Consider the following 18,977-nt stretch of genomic DNA (forward strand, 5'->3'; position numbering starts at 1 on the left):
CGCGAAGAAACAATAATTTGCAGTCATATTTTCAAAAATGTCCCTTCCCGCCTGTATCGGGTCATTTTTGGTAAAGTTATCGGACGTTTGGAAAGTATAAAGTCGTGTTATTTGACTGAAGAGAACGGGCTGAATGCGCTCATGTTGCTGGGGCGAAATTGCTTGACTCGAACCATGCGAACAGAACAGACGTTAGGTATTTTATATAAAGGTTTTATACAAGATATAGATGCAGTAGGCTATGCAACTGAAATATTTTCTTTAGTCTTATATTTTAAATCAATTCTTCCTGTCCGTTGGGCGTTTCCTTTGACCAGCAGCAGTGGAGGAAAATGACAGAGAAGTGGAAAACTTTTGAGCAGAATGGAGATGTGTACATTTTACTTATTTTGCCTAAATATTTTTATTTATTTATTTAGTACTGCCCTTCAGAGGCTACAGAAGATAGTTACATTTTTCTCATAAGACAAAATGACCCCCTTTTTTTCTTTCTGTAGCATCGGTGAGCATTTGAACCTTATGTTCATTTGAGTCCCTCAGTTGTCCTCAGTGTGAATTGATGGATCTCAAAATCATAAAGTCACTTTTGCAAAATGTTCAGATATGCAGAAGATGCTGGAAAACCAGAGAACGTGCAAGAGCTGGGGGATTTTTCTGAAGAACAGAAGGCAGTTGAACTGCTCAGGACCAACGCAGGACTCATGAACAACTTGGATCATCCAGGAAACGACACAAAGTATTAAGATCGAAGGGTATGTAAACTTTTGAACGGGATCGTTTTTCTTTTTTCTTTTGGAGTACATATAAGCATCTGTTATGTGAAATAACTTATTCAGGATAGCATATAAAAAAAATAATATGCTATTTTCATGAACTCTCTTATTTTGTTAAAATTACTAACATATTTGCATATTCTGCAAGTGGTATGTAAAATCATGAGCACAAATGTGAACCTGGACCACAAAAAAAGTCTAAAATGAAATTTTTTTGACATAATTTAATCTAAAGATGAATAAATAAGCTTTCCATTGATTCATGGTTTATTCGGATCAGACAATATTTGGCAGAGAAACAACTATTTGAAAATCTGGAATCTGAGGATGCAAAAAAATAAAATAAAAAAATAAAAAATAAAAAACTGAGAAAATCGCCATAAACTTGTCCAAATGAAGTTCTTAGCAATGCACATTACTAATGAAAAATAAAGTTTTGATATATTTACGGTTGGAAATTTACAAAATATCTTCATGGAACATAATCTTTAGTTTTTTACCAAAATTAAAAATAACACCCAGCCAGTGAAACCTTACACTCAAAGGGCAAAACCTCAGCCCAGATCTGCACAACTAAAGTAAAGGCATAATTCGAAAATCCAAACTGTTAACAGTTTGAAAAATCAAGAATAATAACAGTTAATAAGAATTATTTCTAAATGCTGGACTGTTCTCATTTCACTCTGCATATGGAACCTGGAGATTTTTTTTAAACTTATTTCTTTAATCACACTCAAAAAAATTAACTTTAACTATTGTTAGTTTTAGCAACAGAACAGAAGACGGACGAAAGCGCGAAGAACGAAATACATTGAGGAGGAGAAGATGAGGATAGGTATTAATATTTCATAATTCTTTACCATCCTGTTAAATATCCCCAGGAAGAAGTGACTTGGGTGTTCACAGAGTTATGTTCATTTATACAATCGGTGATTGCAGAATAAATAATTACAGATCGTACATAAACTATATATCTGTGTCATCCTCATGTTTCTCTATTTCACCTCCGATCTAGACGGAGACCCATCCGCTGTTTGTTTCAGTAAGATTTTAGTAAGTTTGCTCGGTGCGCCCACTGCGCTTGAAAATGAACAGTGGGCAAGAAATATTTCAAAACTTCAGCTTGGGAGGGAAGACAACTAGAGCAGCGAAAATGTACATTTCTGTTTAATTTATGTTTCCCACAGTACTACAGCCTTTATGAAATGAATATTATGTTTTCACAATTTGTTATATATATTATCTTTCGTTGAATAAATGCTTAGAAATGGAAATGTTTAAACCTCGGTTGCGGGCGATGACCACTTAGCGCCACCCTCACCTGAGACAGGCAGCAGAGATCTCTTACATTATGAAGCTTTCACATTGGTTTATTATTTTAATTTTTTATTAATCAGTGCAAATTATTTAGAAAGATATGGAAATTATGTTCACTAACCTTTCACATGGTTCATGCTTAAGTCACATGCCATAATTAATATCATTACACACTCATCCCTAACTCGCATGTGCCTTTTATTAAAGTAACAATTAACTTGAATTTAAACAAATAAAAAGGTACTCATCTTTCATATTCATTTAAATTATGCTTTCTTCAGTTAAAAGAAATAACCGGTTCACATTTGATCAGTTAGATGTCCATTTTCGCCGATAAAATCAAATCTACTCAGTGGTGTGCTTCGATCAATTGATCAAAATACTTAAGTGCCCAACAATAAAGAGAGATTCATATCTTTATTATTTATCATTTTTATTATTCATTTTTTCACACATTTATTACAATATAAGCTTAAACAAAAATATACACTGATTAAGACATAGCTCTTCCTTAATATAACATTGGCTATTTGACTCTGGCGAAGCTTGAAATCACTAATATGGGTTAACCAATCTTTATATTTATATTCATCTTCCTATGTCTACAGGCCGGTGCTTCTGTTTTTCCAGAGTCTGTTCCTGATGCGTCCTCGCTTTTGTTTTAATTTTGTGACATTTCAATAATCTGTTCTTGGGTTCAGATACAAGCCATTATGTTGACACTGGCCATCATTATTGAATGTGACTGATCTTCAGGAAACTGCCTGGTGTGTTCCTGGTCGTGTGGTGCAGAGGTTTGGGGTGGATTTGAGGATGGCGTGCTGGACTGGCTCTGCTGGGTGAAGTTCGTGGTCCACGAGGAGGAGATGGACACAAATTGGAGCTGAACCGCACGGGTGTCACAGTGAGCAGAGGCAGTGATACATGCCTTTGCACAAATGATATGCCTGTCAGATGTAGGCCATGCACCGCGTTCACCTGAAGGCAGGACAACAACATGTTTTATATTATTATTTACATCAGCCATATAATTAATGTTGTTAACATTTTTACAACATGACAAACTAGTCTTAGACTCAATATCAATGCTTTAATGCCCCCTTGTCTAATTCCTACTGACCTGCTGGTATAAATGGGCCGTCCGTGCGATGCAGAGTTCTCGCGTCTCATCAGTGGAGGCTTGCTTGGCGTCCCAGATTTTGTTCACACTCTGCTGGAAACGGTCAAACTTGCAGAGCTGAGAATGGACTTTTTTGAACTCCAGTCCATCCCTTAAATTTCTGGTGGCCTTGAAATTTCCATCGAGCGTCTTCCTGTATAACAGATTAAAGATGCAATGAGCCAAAATTTGAATTTTTTAAGGGGAAAATTGTAAAATGATTTACCACAAAATATATAATCAAATAAACCATTAGCCAATGGAAGTTTTTCTAACCTTAATTGCTTCATTTGGACATGTTTGATGTATCTCCGTAAAAGACATCCAAGACGCAGCTCAACACTCTTAAGTGTCTGATTGACGGTTCCTCTGCACAGGTTGTACATTTCAGAGGAAATGTTGTTATTTTGAAAAGCTCGATCCAGCTGCTGGAGGTTGTTTTCTTGAGCTTTGATGTCAATTATGAACGATGGGTCTTTCATGCTAGCATGAAGCAGTTTGTCTCCGTCCTCCTCGCTGTTCTTCATGTACTGCTCCTCAATGCTGCCCGAGACTGCGGAATCATATTTGTGAGTCTCAGGTTTCTCAGACTTCTGAAGTGACGGCTTTGCTTGAGTCTGAATTTTGGGCAGTTTTACAGACGAGGAAGGATGGGTGTGGACAGAAGACAGACTTTGACGTTCTACCGCTGACATAGCACAAACTTTTGTCTCCTCTACAGACTGTGAAATCTGAGAAAGAGCAAAAGATCTGACAAGGGATCGAGGACGGAAGCTATGAGGAAATGGACTTTGGTGGTCTTCCTGAACCATTGTCTCTTCAAATGATGTCTCTGTTCTCTCCATTGTCTCCGTATCAACTTCTGGTTCCTCCACAGACTGCAAAATCTGAGGAAGAGCAGAAGATCTGACGGGGGATGGATGATGGAAGGCATGAGGAAATGGACTTTGGTGGTCTTCCTGAACCATTGTCTCTTCAAATGGTGTCTCTGTTCTCTCCATTGTCTCCGTATCAACTTCTGGTTCCTCCACAGACTGCAAAATCTGAGGAAGAGCAGAAGATCTGACGGGGGATGGATGATGGAAGGCATGAGGAAATGGACTTTGGTGGTCTTCCTGAACCATTGTCTCTTCAAATGGTGTCTCTGTTCTCTCTATTGTTTCCGTATCAACTTCTGGTTCCTCCACAGACTGCAAAATCTGAGGAAGAGCAGAAGATCTGACGGGGGACGGACGTTGGAAGCTAGGAGGAAATGGACACTTAAGGTTTTTCTGAGCCATCGTCTCTTCAAATGATGTCTCTGTTCTCTCCATCGTCTCTGCATCAGCTTGTGTCTCTTCAGATGATTTGACATTTGCCTTTTGCTCTGTGGAAACTTTTGTCTCCTCGACAGATCGTGTGATCTTGGGGAAAGCAAAAGTCCTGGCAAGGCCAGGAGGAGACGGGTCATCAGCAGACGGACTCTGGAGGTCTTTTGGAGCTGTGTCTAATGTTATCACTGGTCTATCTAGTGGCAACACTTCAACATTTGTCTCCCGTACAAGCTCTTTGACCTGAGGGAAACCAAAATCATCTGCCTTGGGTTTCACAGGAAAGGCAGGCAGTTTTTTCACCTTCTGCTGCTGACCTGCAGATCCACTTTGGTGCACGGGAGAAACTAAGAAGTCTCTGTTCACATCTTGAACCACCTTGCTTTTTTTTTTAGGTGTCTTGAGAGTCTTAATTTCCAAGCAGTGATCTTGAAATGCCTTGTTGAGGTTTTCAATGGTCGCTGCTGATAGTTTTAGTGCCTTGCTTGTGGCTGGACTGCAGGAGGATGATTTGGTGATGCTATTCAAGGCGATGATCAGATTTGATGAGTACGTTGATGCAGCGGTTGAATTTGCCTTCAATTCTGCTACCGTGGGACAAGTCGGCAGAGACTGAATGCTTTTAACTACTTTGGCATCCAGATCTTTTCCTGGTTTACCTGAAAACCAACACATTTTACACTGTAAGCTACCTTGACACAGCATTTTAGATCACACTGCAACCAAAGTGATTCAGATATGCTTTTTAATGAATGATGGTGTGTGTGTACATTAACTTACCTTTTGCCTTCACGGTCAGAACTTTTTTCGAGGCAACCTCCAGCATTTTTCTGAAGCTCTCTCGAAGGCGGCTCACATTGTTTGCCATATTGGCCTGGAACTCATCAATGATCTTCTGCAAGTCCTCCAGCCACTCCATGCTGAACATGGATTTCTCCACTTTTTCAATCTCCCATTCTAGCGATTCCTCTGCAAGAAGTAAAACATAAGTACCGTTAACTGTTAATTACAGTTAGATGATATTAAAAAGAAGATCAATATATGGCTTAGGGTTGCACAGTTTATCAAAATTAAACGGGAATCATTAAATGGCTTGTTGTCACTGTCAAATCTCTGTGTTTTAAGGCTGTGATTTAATTAAATATATGCGCTGCTTGTCTCAAAGTCAAGTGCAGATCTCATCTCTGCATCTGATCCCAATTTGGGGCTTTAGAGTAAATCTGTAAATGCATTAGGCATCATTAATTTTTCCTGAAATGCTTGTCAACAAAAGAGAAGTTTTAAGGGCTTTCTACAGTTCTCCGTCCAAAAAATAAGGTTAAGGGTCGATTGTTTAATGTTTGGAAATTAAGAAAAAAAGCCATGAATATTATAATTGATTTTATAGTTTTAAACACAAAATTTATGAATATTTCTTCTATTATTTTTATTTTATTATCAATTTTAAAATGTTACTTTTACTGGTTAATCAGTTTGTAATGCATTTAGGTACAACTGAATACCAATACATGCCTAAATATGAGTGTCTGATTCATTTGTATTCTTTTTTTATTATTTGAAGTTCTAGTTTTTTGTGAGGGCTTGAAGAATCAGGCCAATTAAAGACCATTAACTTGACCACTCTATTCGACTCATTGGTCTGAGTAGGCTACTGAACTACATGTGTATAAGTGTATAACTAAAACCAGATTACTAACGTATATAGTTAAATCGCTCCAGCAGTGACTGAAACTCCTCCTGGCGCTCTCGGGCTCTGTACTGAAGGTCCAGGAATTTGTTCATCAGCAGTTGATGTTTCACAAGCCTGTCAGTACAGTGACTGGAGGAAACATCCTCATCGGATGAGTCCAGAGATGTGTTCCTCAGCGACATCTCTGACATTTCATCCACAACTGAGGACGATGAAGATGATGATGATGAAAAAGATGTATTCTTGTTAAAAGCCATCTCTGATCCTAAAGGAGAACTCTTGTTCTACAGAGATTTTCAACAGTTCTCGTTTACACAGTTCTGAGAGAGATCGCTCTTGAGCCGTTTGATATTTTCAAACTGAATTTCTGGTCTTTTTTGAAAAGACGATTAAGCAAGATTTTCGTACTCGTTCAGACAGATATTCACTCAGTGATATTACTCGCATAACAAGCGACGATGAAATAAAATTTTCCAATTCCAAATCAGCTTTTATAGCGGCCCAAAGTGACGTCATCCACGAACATTCCATAGTGACGTGTCAGAGTTGCCCTGGCAACCATTGATTGCTACTGAGTAAACAGTAAAGCTCTCCCCGAAGCCATTTTTGGGATTTTAAATTAATAGGAAAGGCTCTTTGTATTGTACGTTACACTTACAACGCAAACTTCATGAACAGCCAGGTAAATTAGTTCTTTAAAGTCGCGAATTTTACCTGTTTAATGTAAAGCGTGAAATAATTATATTAATCTTAATGAGCAAGCATTAGACATCAGCGGACAGACGAGACATTATTAATATTGCAAATGTCTGTTTGAAATCTGAATACAGGGGCTTTATATGAGCATGATATAATTCGCTTTGTGTTATAACATGATTATGTTGTGTGCTAAATGTTATAATATACTTTTTTATTAGCATTAGCTACTATAACTTAATGTGCATCATTCAGAGCTAACAAAATTAAACAGTCTTTGAACTTTAATTAACACGTGACGCAACATTATAAAGAACGTAATTCCTATCCAAATGTAAAACTTTAGCTGTTGTTTCTCAGATTCTCCTGTGTGTGGACCTAAATATTAATTATTGCAATACTTGTTGTATAGGCCTTATTGTATTCGAATCGCATCTGTTAATAATCCCAGATATATGTCCATGGTTAACGTTTCATGCCAACAGAAATATTTTGTGTTAAGTAAATACCTGTGTCGTCTGTGTGCACACTTCGTTTACGACTCCCGCATCGCTTGTCCGCAAAAAGACATTATGCATAACGCGCGAACTCCGCGAAGAAACAATAATTTGCAGTCATATTTTCAAAAATGTCCCTTCCCGCCTGTATCGGGTCATTTTTGGTAAAGTTATCGGACGTTTGGAAAGTATAAAGTCGTGTTATTTGACTGAAGAGAACGGGCTGAATGCGCTCATGTTGCTGGGGCGAAATTGCTTGACTCGAACCCTGCGAACAGAACAGACGTTAGGTATTTTATATAAAGGTTTTATATAAGATATAGATGCAGTAGGCTATGCAACTGAAATATTTTCTTTAGTCTTATATTTTAAATCAATTCTTCCTGTCCGTTGGGCGTTTCCTTTGACCAGCAGCAGTGGAGGAAAATGACAGAGAAGTGGAAAACTTTTGAGCAGAATGGAGATGTGTACATTTTACTTATTTTGCCTAAATATTTTTATTTATTTATTTAGTACTGCCCTTCAGAGGCTACAGAAGATAGTTACATTTTTCTCATAAGACAAAATGACCCCCTTTTTTTCTTTCTGTAGCATCGGTGAGCATTTGAACCTTATGTTCATTTGAGTCCCTCAGTTGTCCTCAGTGTGAATTGATGGATCTCAAAATCATAAAGTCACTTTTGCAAAATGTTCAGATATGCAGAAGATGCTGGAAAACCAGAGAACGTGCAAGAGCTGGGGGATTTTTCTGAAGAACAGAAGGCAGTTGAACTGCTCAGGACCAACGCAGGACTCATGAACAACTTGGATCATCCAGGAAACGACACAAAGTATTAAGATCGAAGGGTATGTAAACTTTTGAACGGGATCGTTTTTCTTTTTTCTTTTGGAGTACATATAAGCATCTGTTATGTGAAATAACTTATTCAGGATAGCATATAAAAAAAATAATATGCTATTTTCATGAACTCTCTTATTTTGTTAAAATTACTAACATATTTGCATATTCTGCAAGTGGTATGTAAAATCATGAGCACAAATGTGAACCTGGACCACAAAAAAAGTCTAAAATGAATTTTTTTTGACATAATTTAATCTAAAGATGAATAAATAAGCTTTCCATTGATTCATGGTTTATTCGGATCAGACAATATTTGGCAGAGAAACAACTATTTGAAAATCTGGAATCTGAGGATGCAAAAAAATAAAATAAAAAAATAAAAAATAAAAAACTGAGAAAATCGCCATAAACTTGTCCAAATGAAGTTCTTAGCAATGCACATTACTAATGAAAAATAAAGTTTTGATATATTTACGGTTGGAAATTTACAAAATATCTTCATGGAACATAATCTTTAGTTTTTTACCAAAATTAAAAATAACACCCAGCCAGTGAAACCTTACACTCAAAGGGCAAAACCTCAGCCCAGATCTGCACAACTAAAGTAAAGGCATAATTCGAAAATCCAAACTGTTAACAGTTTGAAAAATCAAGAATAATAACAGTTAATAAGAATTATTTCTAAATGCTGGACTGTTCTCATTTCACTCTGCATATGGAACCTGGAGATTTTTTTTAAACTTATTTCTTTAATCACACTCAAAAAAATTAACTTTAACTATTGTTAGTTTTAGCAACAGAACAGAAGACGGACGAAAGCGCGAAGAACGAAATACATTGAGGAGGAGAAGATGAGGATAGGTATGAATATTTCATAATTCTTTACCATCCTGTTAAATATCCCCAGGAAGAAGTGACTTGGGTGTTCACAGAGTTATGTTCATTTATACAATCGGTGATTGCAGAATAAATAATTACAGATCGTACATAAACTATATATCTGTGTCATCCTCATGTTTCTCTATTTCACCTCCGATCTAGACGGAGACCCATCCGCTGTTTGTTTCAGTAAGATTTTAGTAAGTTTGCTCGGTGCGCCCACTGCGCTTGAAAATGAACTGTGGGCAAGAAATATTTCAAAACTTCAGCTTGGGAGGGAAGACAACTAGAGCAGCGAAAATGTACATTTCTGTTTAATTTATGTTTCCCACAGTACTACAGCCTTTATGAAATGAATATTATGTTTTCACAATTTGTTATATATATTATCTTTCGTTGAATAAATGCTTAGAAATGGAAATGTTTAAACCTCGGTTGCGGGCGATGACCACTTAGCGCCACCCTCACCTGAGACAGGCAGCAGAGATCTCTTACATTATGAAGCTTTCACATTGGTTTATTATTTTAATTTTTTATTAATCAGTGCAAATTATTTAGAAAGATATGGAAATTATGTTCACTAACCTTTCACATGGTTCATGCTTAAGTCACATGCCATAATTAATATCATTACACACTCATCCCTAACTCGCATGTGCCTTTTATTAAAGTAACAATTAACTTGAATTTAAACAAATAAAAAGGTACTCATCTTTCATATTCATTTAAATTATGCTTTCTTCAGTTAAAAGAAATAACCGGTTCACATTTGATCAGTTAGATGTCCATTTTCGCCGATAAAATCAAATCTACTCAGTGGTGTGCTTCGATCAATTGATCAAAATACTTAAGTGCCCAACAATAAAGAGAGATTCATATCTTTATTATTTATCATTTTTATTATTCATTTTTTCACACATTTATTACAATATAAGCTTAAACAAAAATATACACTGATTAAGACATAGCTCTTCCTTAATATAACATTGGCTATTTGACTCTGGCGAAGCTTGAAATCACTAATATGGGTTAACCAATCTTTATATTTATATTCATCTTCCTATGTCTACAGGCCGGTGCTTCTGTTTTTCCAGAGTCTGTTCCTGATGCGTCCTCGCTTTTGTTTTAATTTTGTGACATTTCAATAATCTGTTCTTGGGTTCAGATACAAGCCATTATGTTGACACTGGCCATCATTATTGAATGTGACTGATCTTCAGGAAACTGCCTGGTGTGTTCCTGGTCGTGTGGTGCAGAGGTTTGGGGTGGATTTGAGGATGGCGTGCTGGACTGGCTCTGCTGGGTGAAGTTCGTGGTCCACGAGGAGGAGATGGACACAAATTGGAGCTGAACCGCACGGGTGTCACAGTGAGCAGAGGCAGTGATACATGCCTTTGCACAAATGATATGCCTGTCAGATGTAGGCCATGCACCGCGTTCACCTGAAGGCAGGACAACAACATGTTTTATATTATTATTTACATCAGCCATATAATTAATGTTGTTAACATTTTTACAACATGACAAACTAGTCTTAGACTCAATATCAATGCTTTAATGCCCCCTTGTCTAATTCCTACTGACCTGCTGGTATAAATGGGCCGTCCGTGCGATGCAGAGTTCTCGCGTCTCATCAGTGGAGGCTTGCTTGGCGTCCCAGATTTTGTTCACACTCTGCTGGAAACGGTCAAACTTGCAGAGCTGAGAATGGACTTTTTTGAACTCCAGTCCATCCCTTAAATTTCTGGTGGCCTTGAAATTTCCATCGAGCGTCTTCCTGTATAACAGATTAAAGATGCAATGAGCCAAAATTAGAATTTTTTAAGGGGAAAATTGTAAAATGATTTACCACAAAATATATAATCAAATAAACCATTAGCCAATGGAAGTTTTTCTAACCTTAATTGCTTCATTTGGACATGTTTGATGTATCTCCGTAAAAGACATCCAAGACGCAGCTCAACACTCTTAAGTGTCTGATTGACGGTTCCTCTGCACAGGTTGTACATTTCAGAGGAAATGTTGTTATTTTGAAAAGCTCGATCCAGCTGCTGGAGGTTGTTTTCTTGAGCTTTGATGTCAATTATGAACGATGGGTCTTTCATGCTAGCATGAAGCAGTTTGTCTCCGTCCTCCTCGCTGTTCTTCATGTACTGCTCCTCAATGCTGCCCGAGACTGCGGAATCATATTTGTGAGTCTCAGGTTTCTCAGACTTCTGAAGTGACGGCTTTGCTTGAGTCTGAATTTTGGGCAGTTTTACAGACGAGGAAGGATGGGTGTGGACAGAAGACAGACTTTGACGTTCTACCGCTGACATAGCACAAACTTTTGTCTCCTCTACAGACTGTGAAATCTGAGAAAGAGCAAAAGATCTGACAAGGGATCGAGGACGGAAGCTATGAGGAAATGGACTTTGGTGGTCTTCCTGAACCATTGTCTCTTCAAATGGTGTCTCTGTTCTCTCCATTGTCTCCGTATCAACTTCTGGTTCCTCCACAGACTGCAAAATCTGAGGAAGAGCAGAAGATCTGACGGGGGATGGATGATGGAAGGCATGAGGAAATGGACTTTGGTGGTCTTCCTGAACCATTGTCTCTTCAAATGGTGTCTCTGTTCTCTCTATTGTTTCCGTATCAACTTCTGGTTCCTCCACAGACTGCAAAATCTGAGGAAGAGCAGAAGATCTGACGGGGGACGGACGTTGGAAGCTAGGAGGAAATGGACACTTAAGGTTTTTCTGAGCCATCGTCTCTTCAAATGATGTCTCTGTTCTCTCCATCGTCTCTGCATCAGCTTGTGTCTCTTCAGATGATTTGACATTTGCCTTTTGCTCTGTGGAAACTTTTGTCTCCTCGACAGATCGTGTGATCTTGGGGAAAGCAAAAGTCCTGGCAAGGCCAGGAGGAGACGGGTCATCAGCAGACGGACTCTGGAGGTCTTTTGGAGCTGTGTCTAATGTTATCACTGGTCTATCTAGTGGCAACACTTCAACATTTGTCTCCCGTACAAGCTCTTTGACCTGAGGGAAACCAAAATCATCTGCCTTGGGTTTCACAGGAAAGGCAGGCAGTTTTTTCACCTTCTGCTGCTGACCTGCAGATCCACTTTGGTGCACGGGAGAAACTAAGACGTCTCTGTTCACATCTTGAACCACCTTGCTTTTTTTTTTAGGTGTCTTGAGAGTCTTAATTTCCAAGCAGTGATCTTGAAATGCCTTGTTGAGGTTTTCAATGGTCGCTGCTGATAGTTTTAGTGCCTTGCTTGTGGCTGGACTGCAGGAGGATGATTTGGTGATGCTATTCAAGGCGATGATCAGATTTGATGAGTACGTTGATGCAGCGGTTGAATTTGCCTTCAATTCTGCTACCGTGGGACAAGTCGGCAGAGACTGAATGCTTTTAACTACTTTGGCATCCAGATCTTTTCCTGGTTTACCTGAAAACCAACACATTTTACACTGTAAGCTACCTTGACACAGCATTTTAGATCACACTGCAACCAAAGTGATTCAGATATGCTTTTTAATGAATGATGGTGTGTGTGTACATTAACTTACCTTTTGCCTTCACGGTCAGAACTTTTTTCGAGGCAACCTCCAGCATTTTTCTGAAGCTCTCTCGAAGGCGGCTCACATTGTTTGCCATATTGGCCTGGAACTCATCAATGATCTTCTGCAAGTCCTCCAGCCACTCCATGCTGAACATGGATTTCTCCACTTTTTCAATCTCCCATTCTAGCGATTCCTCTGCAAGAAGTAAAACATAAGTACCGTTAACTGTTAAGTACAGTTAGATGATATTAAAAAGAAGATCAATATATGGCTTAGGGTTGCACAGTTTATCAAAATTAAACTGGAATCATTAAATGGCTTGTTGTCACTGTCAAATCTCTGTGATTTAAGGCTGTGATTTAATTAAATATATGCGCTGCTTGTCTCAAAGTCAAGTGCAGATCTCATCTCTGTATCTGATCCCAATTTGGGGCTTTAGAGTAAATCTGTAAATGCATTAGGCATCATTAATTTTTCCTGAAATGCTTGTCAACAAAAGAGAAGTTTTAAGGGCTTTCTACAGTTCTCCGTCCAAAAAATAAGGTTAAGGGTCGATTGTTTAATGTTTGGAAATTAAGAAAAAAAGCCATGAATATTATAATTGATTTTATAGTTTTAAACACAAAATTTATGAATATTTCTTCTATTATTTTTATTTTATTATCAATTTTAAAATGTTACTTTTACTGGTTAATCAGTTTGTAATGCATTTAGGTACAACTGAATACCAATACATGCCTAAATATGAGTGTCTGATTCATTTGTATTCTTTTTTTATTATTTGAAGTTCTAGTTTTTTGTGAGGGCTTGAAGAATCAGGCCAATTAAAGACCATTAACTTGACCACTCTATTCGACTCATTGGTCTGAGTAGGCTACTGAACTACATGTGTATAAGTGTATAACTAAAACCAGATTACTAACGTATATAGTTAAATCGCTCCAGCAGTGACTGAAACTCCTCCTGGCGCTCTCGGGCTCTGTACTGAAGGTCCAGGAATTTGTTCATCAGCAGTTGATGTTTCACAAGCCTGTCAGTACAGTGACTGGAGGAAACATCCTCATCGGATGAGTCCAGAGATGTGTTCCTCAGCGACATCTCTGACATTTCATCCACAACTGAGGACGATGAAGATGATGATGAAAAAGATGTATTCTTGTTAAAAGCCATCTCTGATCCTAAAGGAGAACTCTTGTTCTACAGAGATTTTCAACAGTTCTCGTTTACACAGTTCTGAGAGAGATCGCTCTTGAGCCGTTTGATATTTTCAAACTGAATTTCTGGTCTTTTTTGAAAAGACGATTAAGCAAGATTTTCGTACTCGTTCAGACAGATATTCACTCAGTGATATTACTCGCATAACAAGCGACGATGAAATAAAATTTTCCAATTCCAAATCAGCTTTTATAGCGGCCCAAAGTGACGTCATCCACGAACATTCCATAGTGACGTGTCAGAGTTGCCCTGGCAACCATTGATTGCTACTGAGTAAACAGTAAAGCTCTCCCCGAAGCCATTTTTGGGATTTTAAATTAATAGGAAAGGCTCTTTGTATTGTACGTTACACTTACAACGCAAACTTCATGAACAGCCAGGTAAATTAGTTCTTTAAAGTCGCGAATTTTACCTGTTTAATGTAAAGCGTGAAATAATTATATTAATCTTAATGAGCAAGCATTAAACATCAGCGGACAGACGAGACATTATTAATATTACAAATGTCTGTTTGAAATCTGAATACAGGGGCTTTATATGAGCATGATATAATTCGCTTTGTGTTATAACATGATTATGTTGTGTGCTAAATGTTATAATATACTTTTTTATTAGCATTAGCTACTATAACTTAATGTGCATCATTCAGAGCTAACAAAATTAAACAGTCTTTGAACTTTAATTAACACGTGACGCAACATTATAAAGAACGTAATTCCTATCCAAATGTAACACTTTAGCTGTTGTTTCTCAGATTATCCTGTGTGTGGACCTAAATATTAATTATTGCAATACTTGTTGTATAGGCCTTATTGTATTCGAATCGCATCTGTTAATAATCCCAGATATATGTCCATGGTTAACGTTTCATGCCAACAGAAATATTTTGTGTTAAGTAAATACCTGTGTCGTCTGTGTGCACACTTCGTTTACGACTCCCGCATCGCTTGTCCGCAAAAAGACATTATGCATAACGCGCGAACTCCGCGAAGAAACAATAATTTGCAGTCATATTTTCAAAAATGTCCCTTCCCGCCTGTATCGGGTCATTTTTGGTAAAGTTATCGGACGTTTGGAAAGTATAAAGTCGTGTTATTTGACTGAAGAGAACGGGCTGAATGCGCTCATGTTGCTGGGGCGAAATTGCTTGACTCGAACCCTGCGAACAGAACAGACGTTAGGTATTTTATATAAAGGTTTTATATAAGATATAGATGCAGTAGGCTATGCAACTGAAATATTTTCTTTAGTCTTATATTTTAAATCAATTCTTCCTGTCCGTTGGGCGTTTCCTTTGACCAGCAGCAGTGGAGGAAAATGACAGAGAAGTGGAAAACTTTTGAGCAGAATGGAGATGTGTACATTTTACTTATTTTGCCTAAATATTTTTATTTATTTATTTAGTACTGCCCTTCAGAGGCTACAGAAGATAGTTACATTTTTCTCATAAGACAAAATGACCCCCTTTTTTTCTTTCTGTAGCATCGGTGAGCATTTGAACCTTATGTTCATTTGAGTCCCTCAGTTGTCCTCAGTGTGAATTGATGGATCTCAAAATCATAAAGTCACTTTTGCAAAATGTTCAGATATGCAGAAGATGCTGGAAAACCAGAGAACGTGCAAGAGCTGGGGGATTTTTCTGAAGAACAGAAGGCAGTTGAACTGCTCAGGACCAACGCAGGACTCATGAACAACTTGGATCATCCAGGAAACGACACAAAGTATTAAGATCTTTTTTCTTTTGGAGTACATATAAGCATCTGTTATGTGAAATAACTTATTCAGGATAGCATATAAAAAAAATAATATGCTATTTTCATGAACTCTCTTATTTTGTTAAAATTACTAACATATTTGCATATTCTGCAAGTGGTATGTAAAATCATGAGCACAAATGTGAACCTGGACCACAAAAAAAGTCTAAAATGAATTTTTTTTGACATAATTTAATCTAAAGATGAATAAATAAGCTTTCCATTGATTCATGGTTTATTCGGATCAGACAATATTTGGCAGAGAAACAACTATTTGAAAATCTGGAATCTGAGGATGCAAAAAAATAAAATAAAAAAATAAAAAATAAAAAACTGAGAAAATCGCCATAAACTTGTCCAAATGAAGTTCTTAGCAATGCACATTACTAATGAAAAATAAAGTTTTGATATATTTACGGTTGGAAATTTACAAAATATCTTCATGGAACATAATCTTTAGTTTTTTACCAAAATTAAAAATAACACCCAGCCAGTGAAACCTTACACTCAAAGGGCAAAACCTCAGCCCAGATCTGCACAACTAAAGTAAAGGCATAATTCGAAAATCCAAACTGTTAACAGTTTGAAAAATCAAGAATAATAACAGTTAATAAGAATTATTTCTAAATGCTGGACTGTTCTCATTTCACTCTGCATATGGAACCTGGAGATTTTTTTAAACTTATTTCTTTAATCACACTCAAAAAAATTAACTTTAACTATTGTTAGTTTTAGCAACAGAACAGAAGACGGACGAAAGCGCGAAGAACGAAATACATTGAGGAGGAGAAGATGAGGATAGGTATGAATATTTCATAATTCTTTACCATCCTGTTAAATATCCCCAGGAAGAAGTGACTTGGGTGTTCACAGAGTTATGTTCATTTATACAATCGGTGATTGCAGAATAAATAATTACAGATCGTACATAAACTATATATCTGTGTCATCCTCATGTTTCTCTATTTCACCTCCGATCTAGACGGAGACCCATCCGCTGTTTGTTTCAGTAAGATTTTAGTAAGTTTGCTCGGTGTGCCCACTGCGCTTGAAAATGAACAGTGGGCAAGAAATATTTCAAAACTTCAGCTTGGGAGGGAAGACAACTAGAGCAGCGAAAATGTACATTTCTGTTTAATTTAGGTTTCCCACAGTACTACAGCCTTTATGAAATGAATATTATGTTTTCACAATTTGTTTTATATATTATCTTTCGTTGAATAAATGCTTAGAAATGGAAATGTTTAAACCTCGGTTGCGGGCGATGACCACTTAGCGCCACCCTCACCTGAGACAGGCAGCAGAGATCTCTTACATTATGAAGCTTTCACATTGGTTTATTATTTTAATTTTTTATTAATCAGTGCAAATTATTTAGAAAGATATGGAAATTATGTTCACTAACCTTTCACATGGTGTCAGGTATTGGTAAGGGAGGAACTCAGGTGCAGACAGGGATTCTCAAACAAAGGGTTTATTACAAAAAGGGGAAAACAAAACCCACGAGGGGGAAAACACGGAGCAAGGTAAAGACTAAATAACTAAAACAGGACTGGACTGACAAGATAAACAAGGACTCTAAATACTAACTATAAACACTCAAGGTAATACAAGGACTTCAGCGGGTACAGCACAATCTCACACACAATCACAATTGTAGGACACAGTTGAGGTACAATCACAATGACAATGAACCGACGCAAGACAGAGCACACTAGGAGATCTAAATAGGGGTACTAATCAAGACACGACAGGTGTTACAGATAGGACAATCAAGACACGACTAGTTTAACAAGGGGGGCGGGGCAAGGGAACGAGACAACACAAGCACATGGCCCAAAGACAAGGCCATGCGCTTGTACACAAAACACGGGTCTGTCATGATCCTGCCTCAAGACTAGGAAAAATCAAGGACACGAGGGCAGAATCATGACAGAACCCCTCCCTTAAGGAGCGGCTTCCAGACGCTCCTCAAGGGAACATCAAACACGGGACACGACTGACATGACAGACTGGGACACCGACACAAACCAACAAGACATGACAAATAATAACAAAGGCAGACATGAATACACGACGGCAGGGTTAGGGTGACAAATCAAAAAAAACAAACAGGGAAGGGGAGGGGGCGGGACCACAAAGTTCATGGGGGACAGACCAGGGCGGGTGGGTGGGGTAGGAATCTTAGGAGGACAGGACGAAGGCTGACGACGGGGGGTACGGGCAGGTCTGGGTGGTGAGGGGCGGGGAGGGGTCTCGGGACAACTGACAGGGGACATGATAGGAGCAGACAAGGGACGCGGGGCAACACTTACGGGACGCGGGGCAAGACTTACGGGACGCGGGAAGACGACAGCTGGACACGGGGGGACAACATCTACTGGACACGGGACGACAACATCTACTGGACACGGGACATCTACGGGACATGGGGCAACATCTACTGGACACGGGGGGACAACAGGACACGGGACATCTACGGGACACGGGGCCACATCAACAGGATACATGACTTCATCAGCAGGACACGGGGCAACACTCACGGGACACGGGGAGACGACATCTACGGGACACGGGGAGACGACATCAGGACACTCGGGATTTCTGGGGACAGGGTCTGAGGACAAGACAGGACTGACGGGGACTTCTAGGATACGGACAAGACTAGACAAATAATCAGAAAAGGCTTTAGCCGCTAAGACAATTGGCATCTCCTTACGAGATGAGATACACTGAACTAAAGTCTTTGCTGCAGAGTCGGCCGCGGCACTCTCCTGCGCTCTCACGACTGCCGACTTGCATACTGCCCTCTTCTTTGCCGGCTCGGGCACGCCAGCGCTCACCGCTGCTGGCTCGGACACGCTCACCGCTGCTGGCTCGGGCACGCCAGCGCTCACCGCTGCTGGCACGGGCACGCCAGCTCTCACCGCTGCTGGCACGGGCACGCCAGCTCTCTCCGCTGCTGGCTCGGGCACGCTCACCGCTGCTGGCTCGGGCACGCTCACCGCTGCTGGGTCGGGCACGCCAGCGCTCTCCGCTGCTGGCACGGGCACGCCAGCGCTCTCCGCTGCTGGCACGGGCACGCCAGCGCTCTCCGCTGCTGGCACGGGCACGCCAGCGCTCTCCGCTGCTGGCACGGGCACGCCAGCGCTCTCCGCTGCTGGCACGGGAGGAGACAGGGTCACAGGACCGGCAGGCCCCCTCTTCCTCCTCTTCCTCCTTGGGCGCGGTGCAGAGGCCACAGCTGGGTCAGAGGCGGGTTGGGGGAGTTTGGTCTCGGGCAGGGCAGTCTCGG

At 39.4% G+C, this 18,977-nt stretch overlaps 3 protein-coding genes and 1 long non-coding RNA gene across 4 annotated transcripts; 1 reads left to right on the forward strand and 3 right to left on the reverse strand.

Annotated features, from left to right (window-relative positions):
- Positions 1-2,588: 2,588 nt before the first annotated feature.
- LOC127978946 (uncharacterized) lies at positions 2,589-4,632 on the reverse strand. The gene is made up of 3 exons (XM_052583969.1): positions 3,526-4,632; positions 3,211-3,403; positions 2,589-3,068 (listed from the first exon to the last, which is right to left on the reverse strand). Exons 1-3 carry the CDS (start codon positions 4,560-4,562, stop codon positions 2,823-2,825), a joined length of 1,476 nt encoding a protein of 491 aa, XP_052439929.1. The 5' UTR covers positions 4,563-4,632; the 3' UTR covers positions 2,589-2,822.
- Positions 4,633-6,474: 1,842 nt separating this feature from the next.
- Positions 6,475-10,498, forward strand: LOC127978951 (uncharacterized). The gene is made up of 4 exons (XR_008158678.1): positions 6,475-6,931; positions 8,138-8,288; positions 9,072-9,144; positions 10,383-10,498. It is a non-coding gene; the product is annotated as an uncharacterized LOC127978951 (long non-coding RNA).
- Positions 10,120-12,012, reverse strand: LOC127978949 (uncharacterized). Its single transcript, XM_052583971.1, has 3 exons — positions 11,062-12,012; positions 10,747-10,939; positions 10,120-10,604 (listed from the first exon to the last, which is right to left on the reverse strand). Exons 1-3 carry the CDS (start codon positions 11,940-11,942, stop codon positions 10,359-10,361), a joined length of 1,320 nt encoding a protein of 439 aa, XP_052439931.1. The 5' UTR covers positions 11,943-12,012; the 3' UTR covers positions 10,120-10,358.
- Positions 11,968-14,278, reverse strand: LOC127979604 (uncharacterized). The gene is made up of 4 exons (XM_052585186.1): positions 13,637-14,278; positions 12,720-12,908; positions 12,092-12,598; positions 11,968-12,032 (listed from the first exon to the last, which is right to left on the reverse strand). Exons 1-4 carry the CDS (start codon positions 13,881-13,883, stop codon positions 11,968-11,970), a joined length of 1,008 nt encoding a protein of 335 aa, XP_052441146.1. The 5' UTR covers positions 13,884-14,278.
- Positions 14,279-18,977: the final 4,699 nt, after the last annotated feature.

This window comes from Carassius gibelio, chromosome B19 (assembly GCF_023724105.1).
Source record: "Carassius gibelio isolate Cgi1373 ecotype wild population from Czech Republic chromosome B19, carGib1.2-hapl.c, whole genome shotgun sequence".
Taxonomy (NCBI): Eukaryota; Metazoa; Chordata; class Actinopteri; order Cypriniformes; family Cyprinidae; genus Carassius; species Carassius gibelio.

Bases quoted from the DNA above. Each gene is read 5' to 3' on its own strand.
- LOC127978946 (XM_052583969.1), bottom strand. From the start codon at position 4,562: ATGGAGAGAACAGAGACATCATTTGAAGAGACGATGGCTCAGAAAAAC. The intron at 3,404-3,525 runs GTTAGAAAAACT...TCTGTTATACAG, and splicing joins GTCCAAATGAAGCAATTAAG to GAAGACGCTCGATGGAAATT. The intron at 3,069-3,210 runs GTCAGTAGGAAT...TCCTGCCTTCAG, and splicing joins CGGCCCATTTATACCAGCAG to GTGAACGCGGTGCATGGCCT.
- LOC127979604 (XM_052585186.1), bottom strand. From the start codon at position 13,883: ATGGCTTTTAACAAGAATACATCTTTTTCATCATCATCTTCATCGTCC. The intron at 12,909-13,636 runs GTTAGTAATCTG...TACTTCTTGCAG, and splicing joins GGAGCGATTTAACTATATAC to AGGAATCGCTAGAATGGGAG. The intron at 12,033-12,091 runs GTCCGTCTGCTG...GCTTTCCCCAAG, and splicing joins AGCTCCAAAAGACCTCCAGA to ATCACACGATCTGTCGAGGA.
- LOC127978949 (XM_052583971.1), bottom strand. From the start codon at position 11,942: ATGGAGAGAACAGAGACATCATTTGAAGAGACGATGGCTCAGAAAAAC. The intron at 10,940-11,061 runs GTTAGAAAAACT...TCTGTTATACAG, and splicing joins GTCCAAATGAAGCAATTAAG to GAAGACGCTCGATGGAAATT. The intron at 10,605-10,746 runs GTCAGTAGGAAT...TCCTGCCTTCAG, and splicing joins CGGCCCATTTATACCAGCAG to GTGAACGCGGTGCATGGCCT.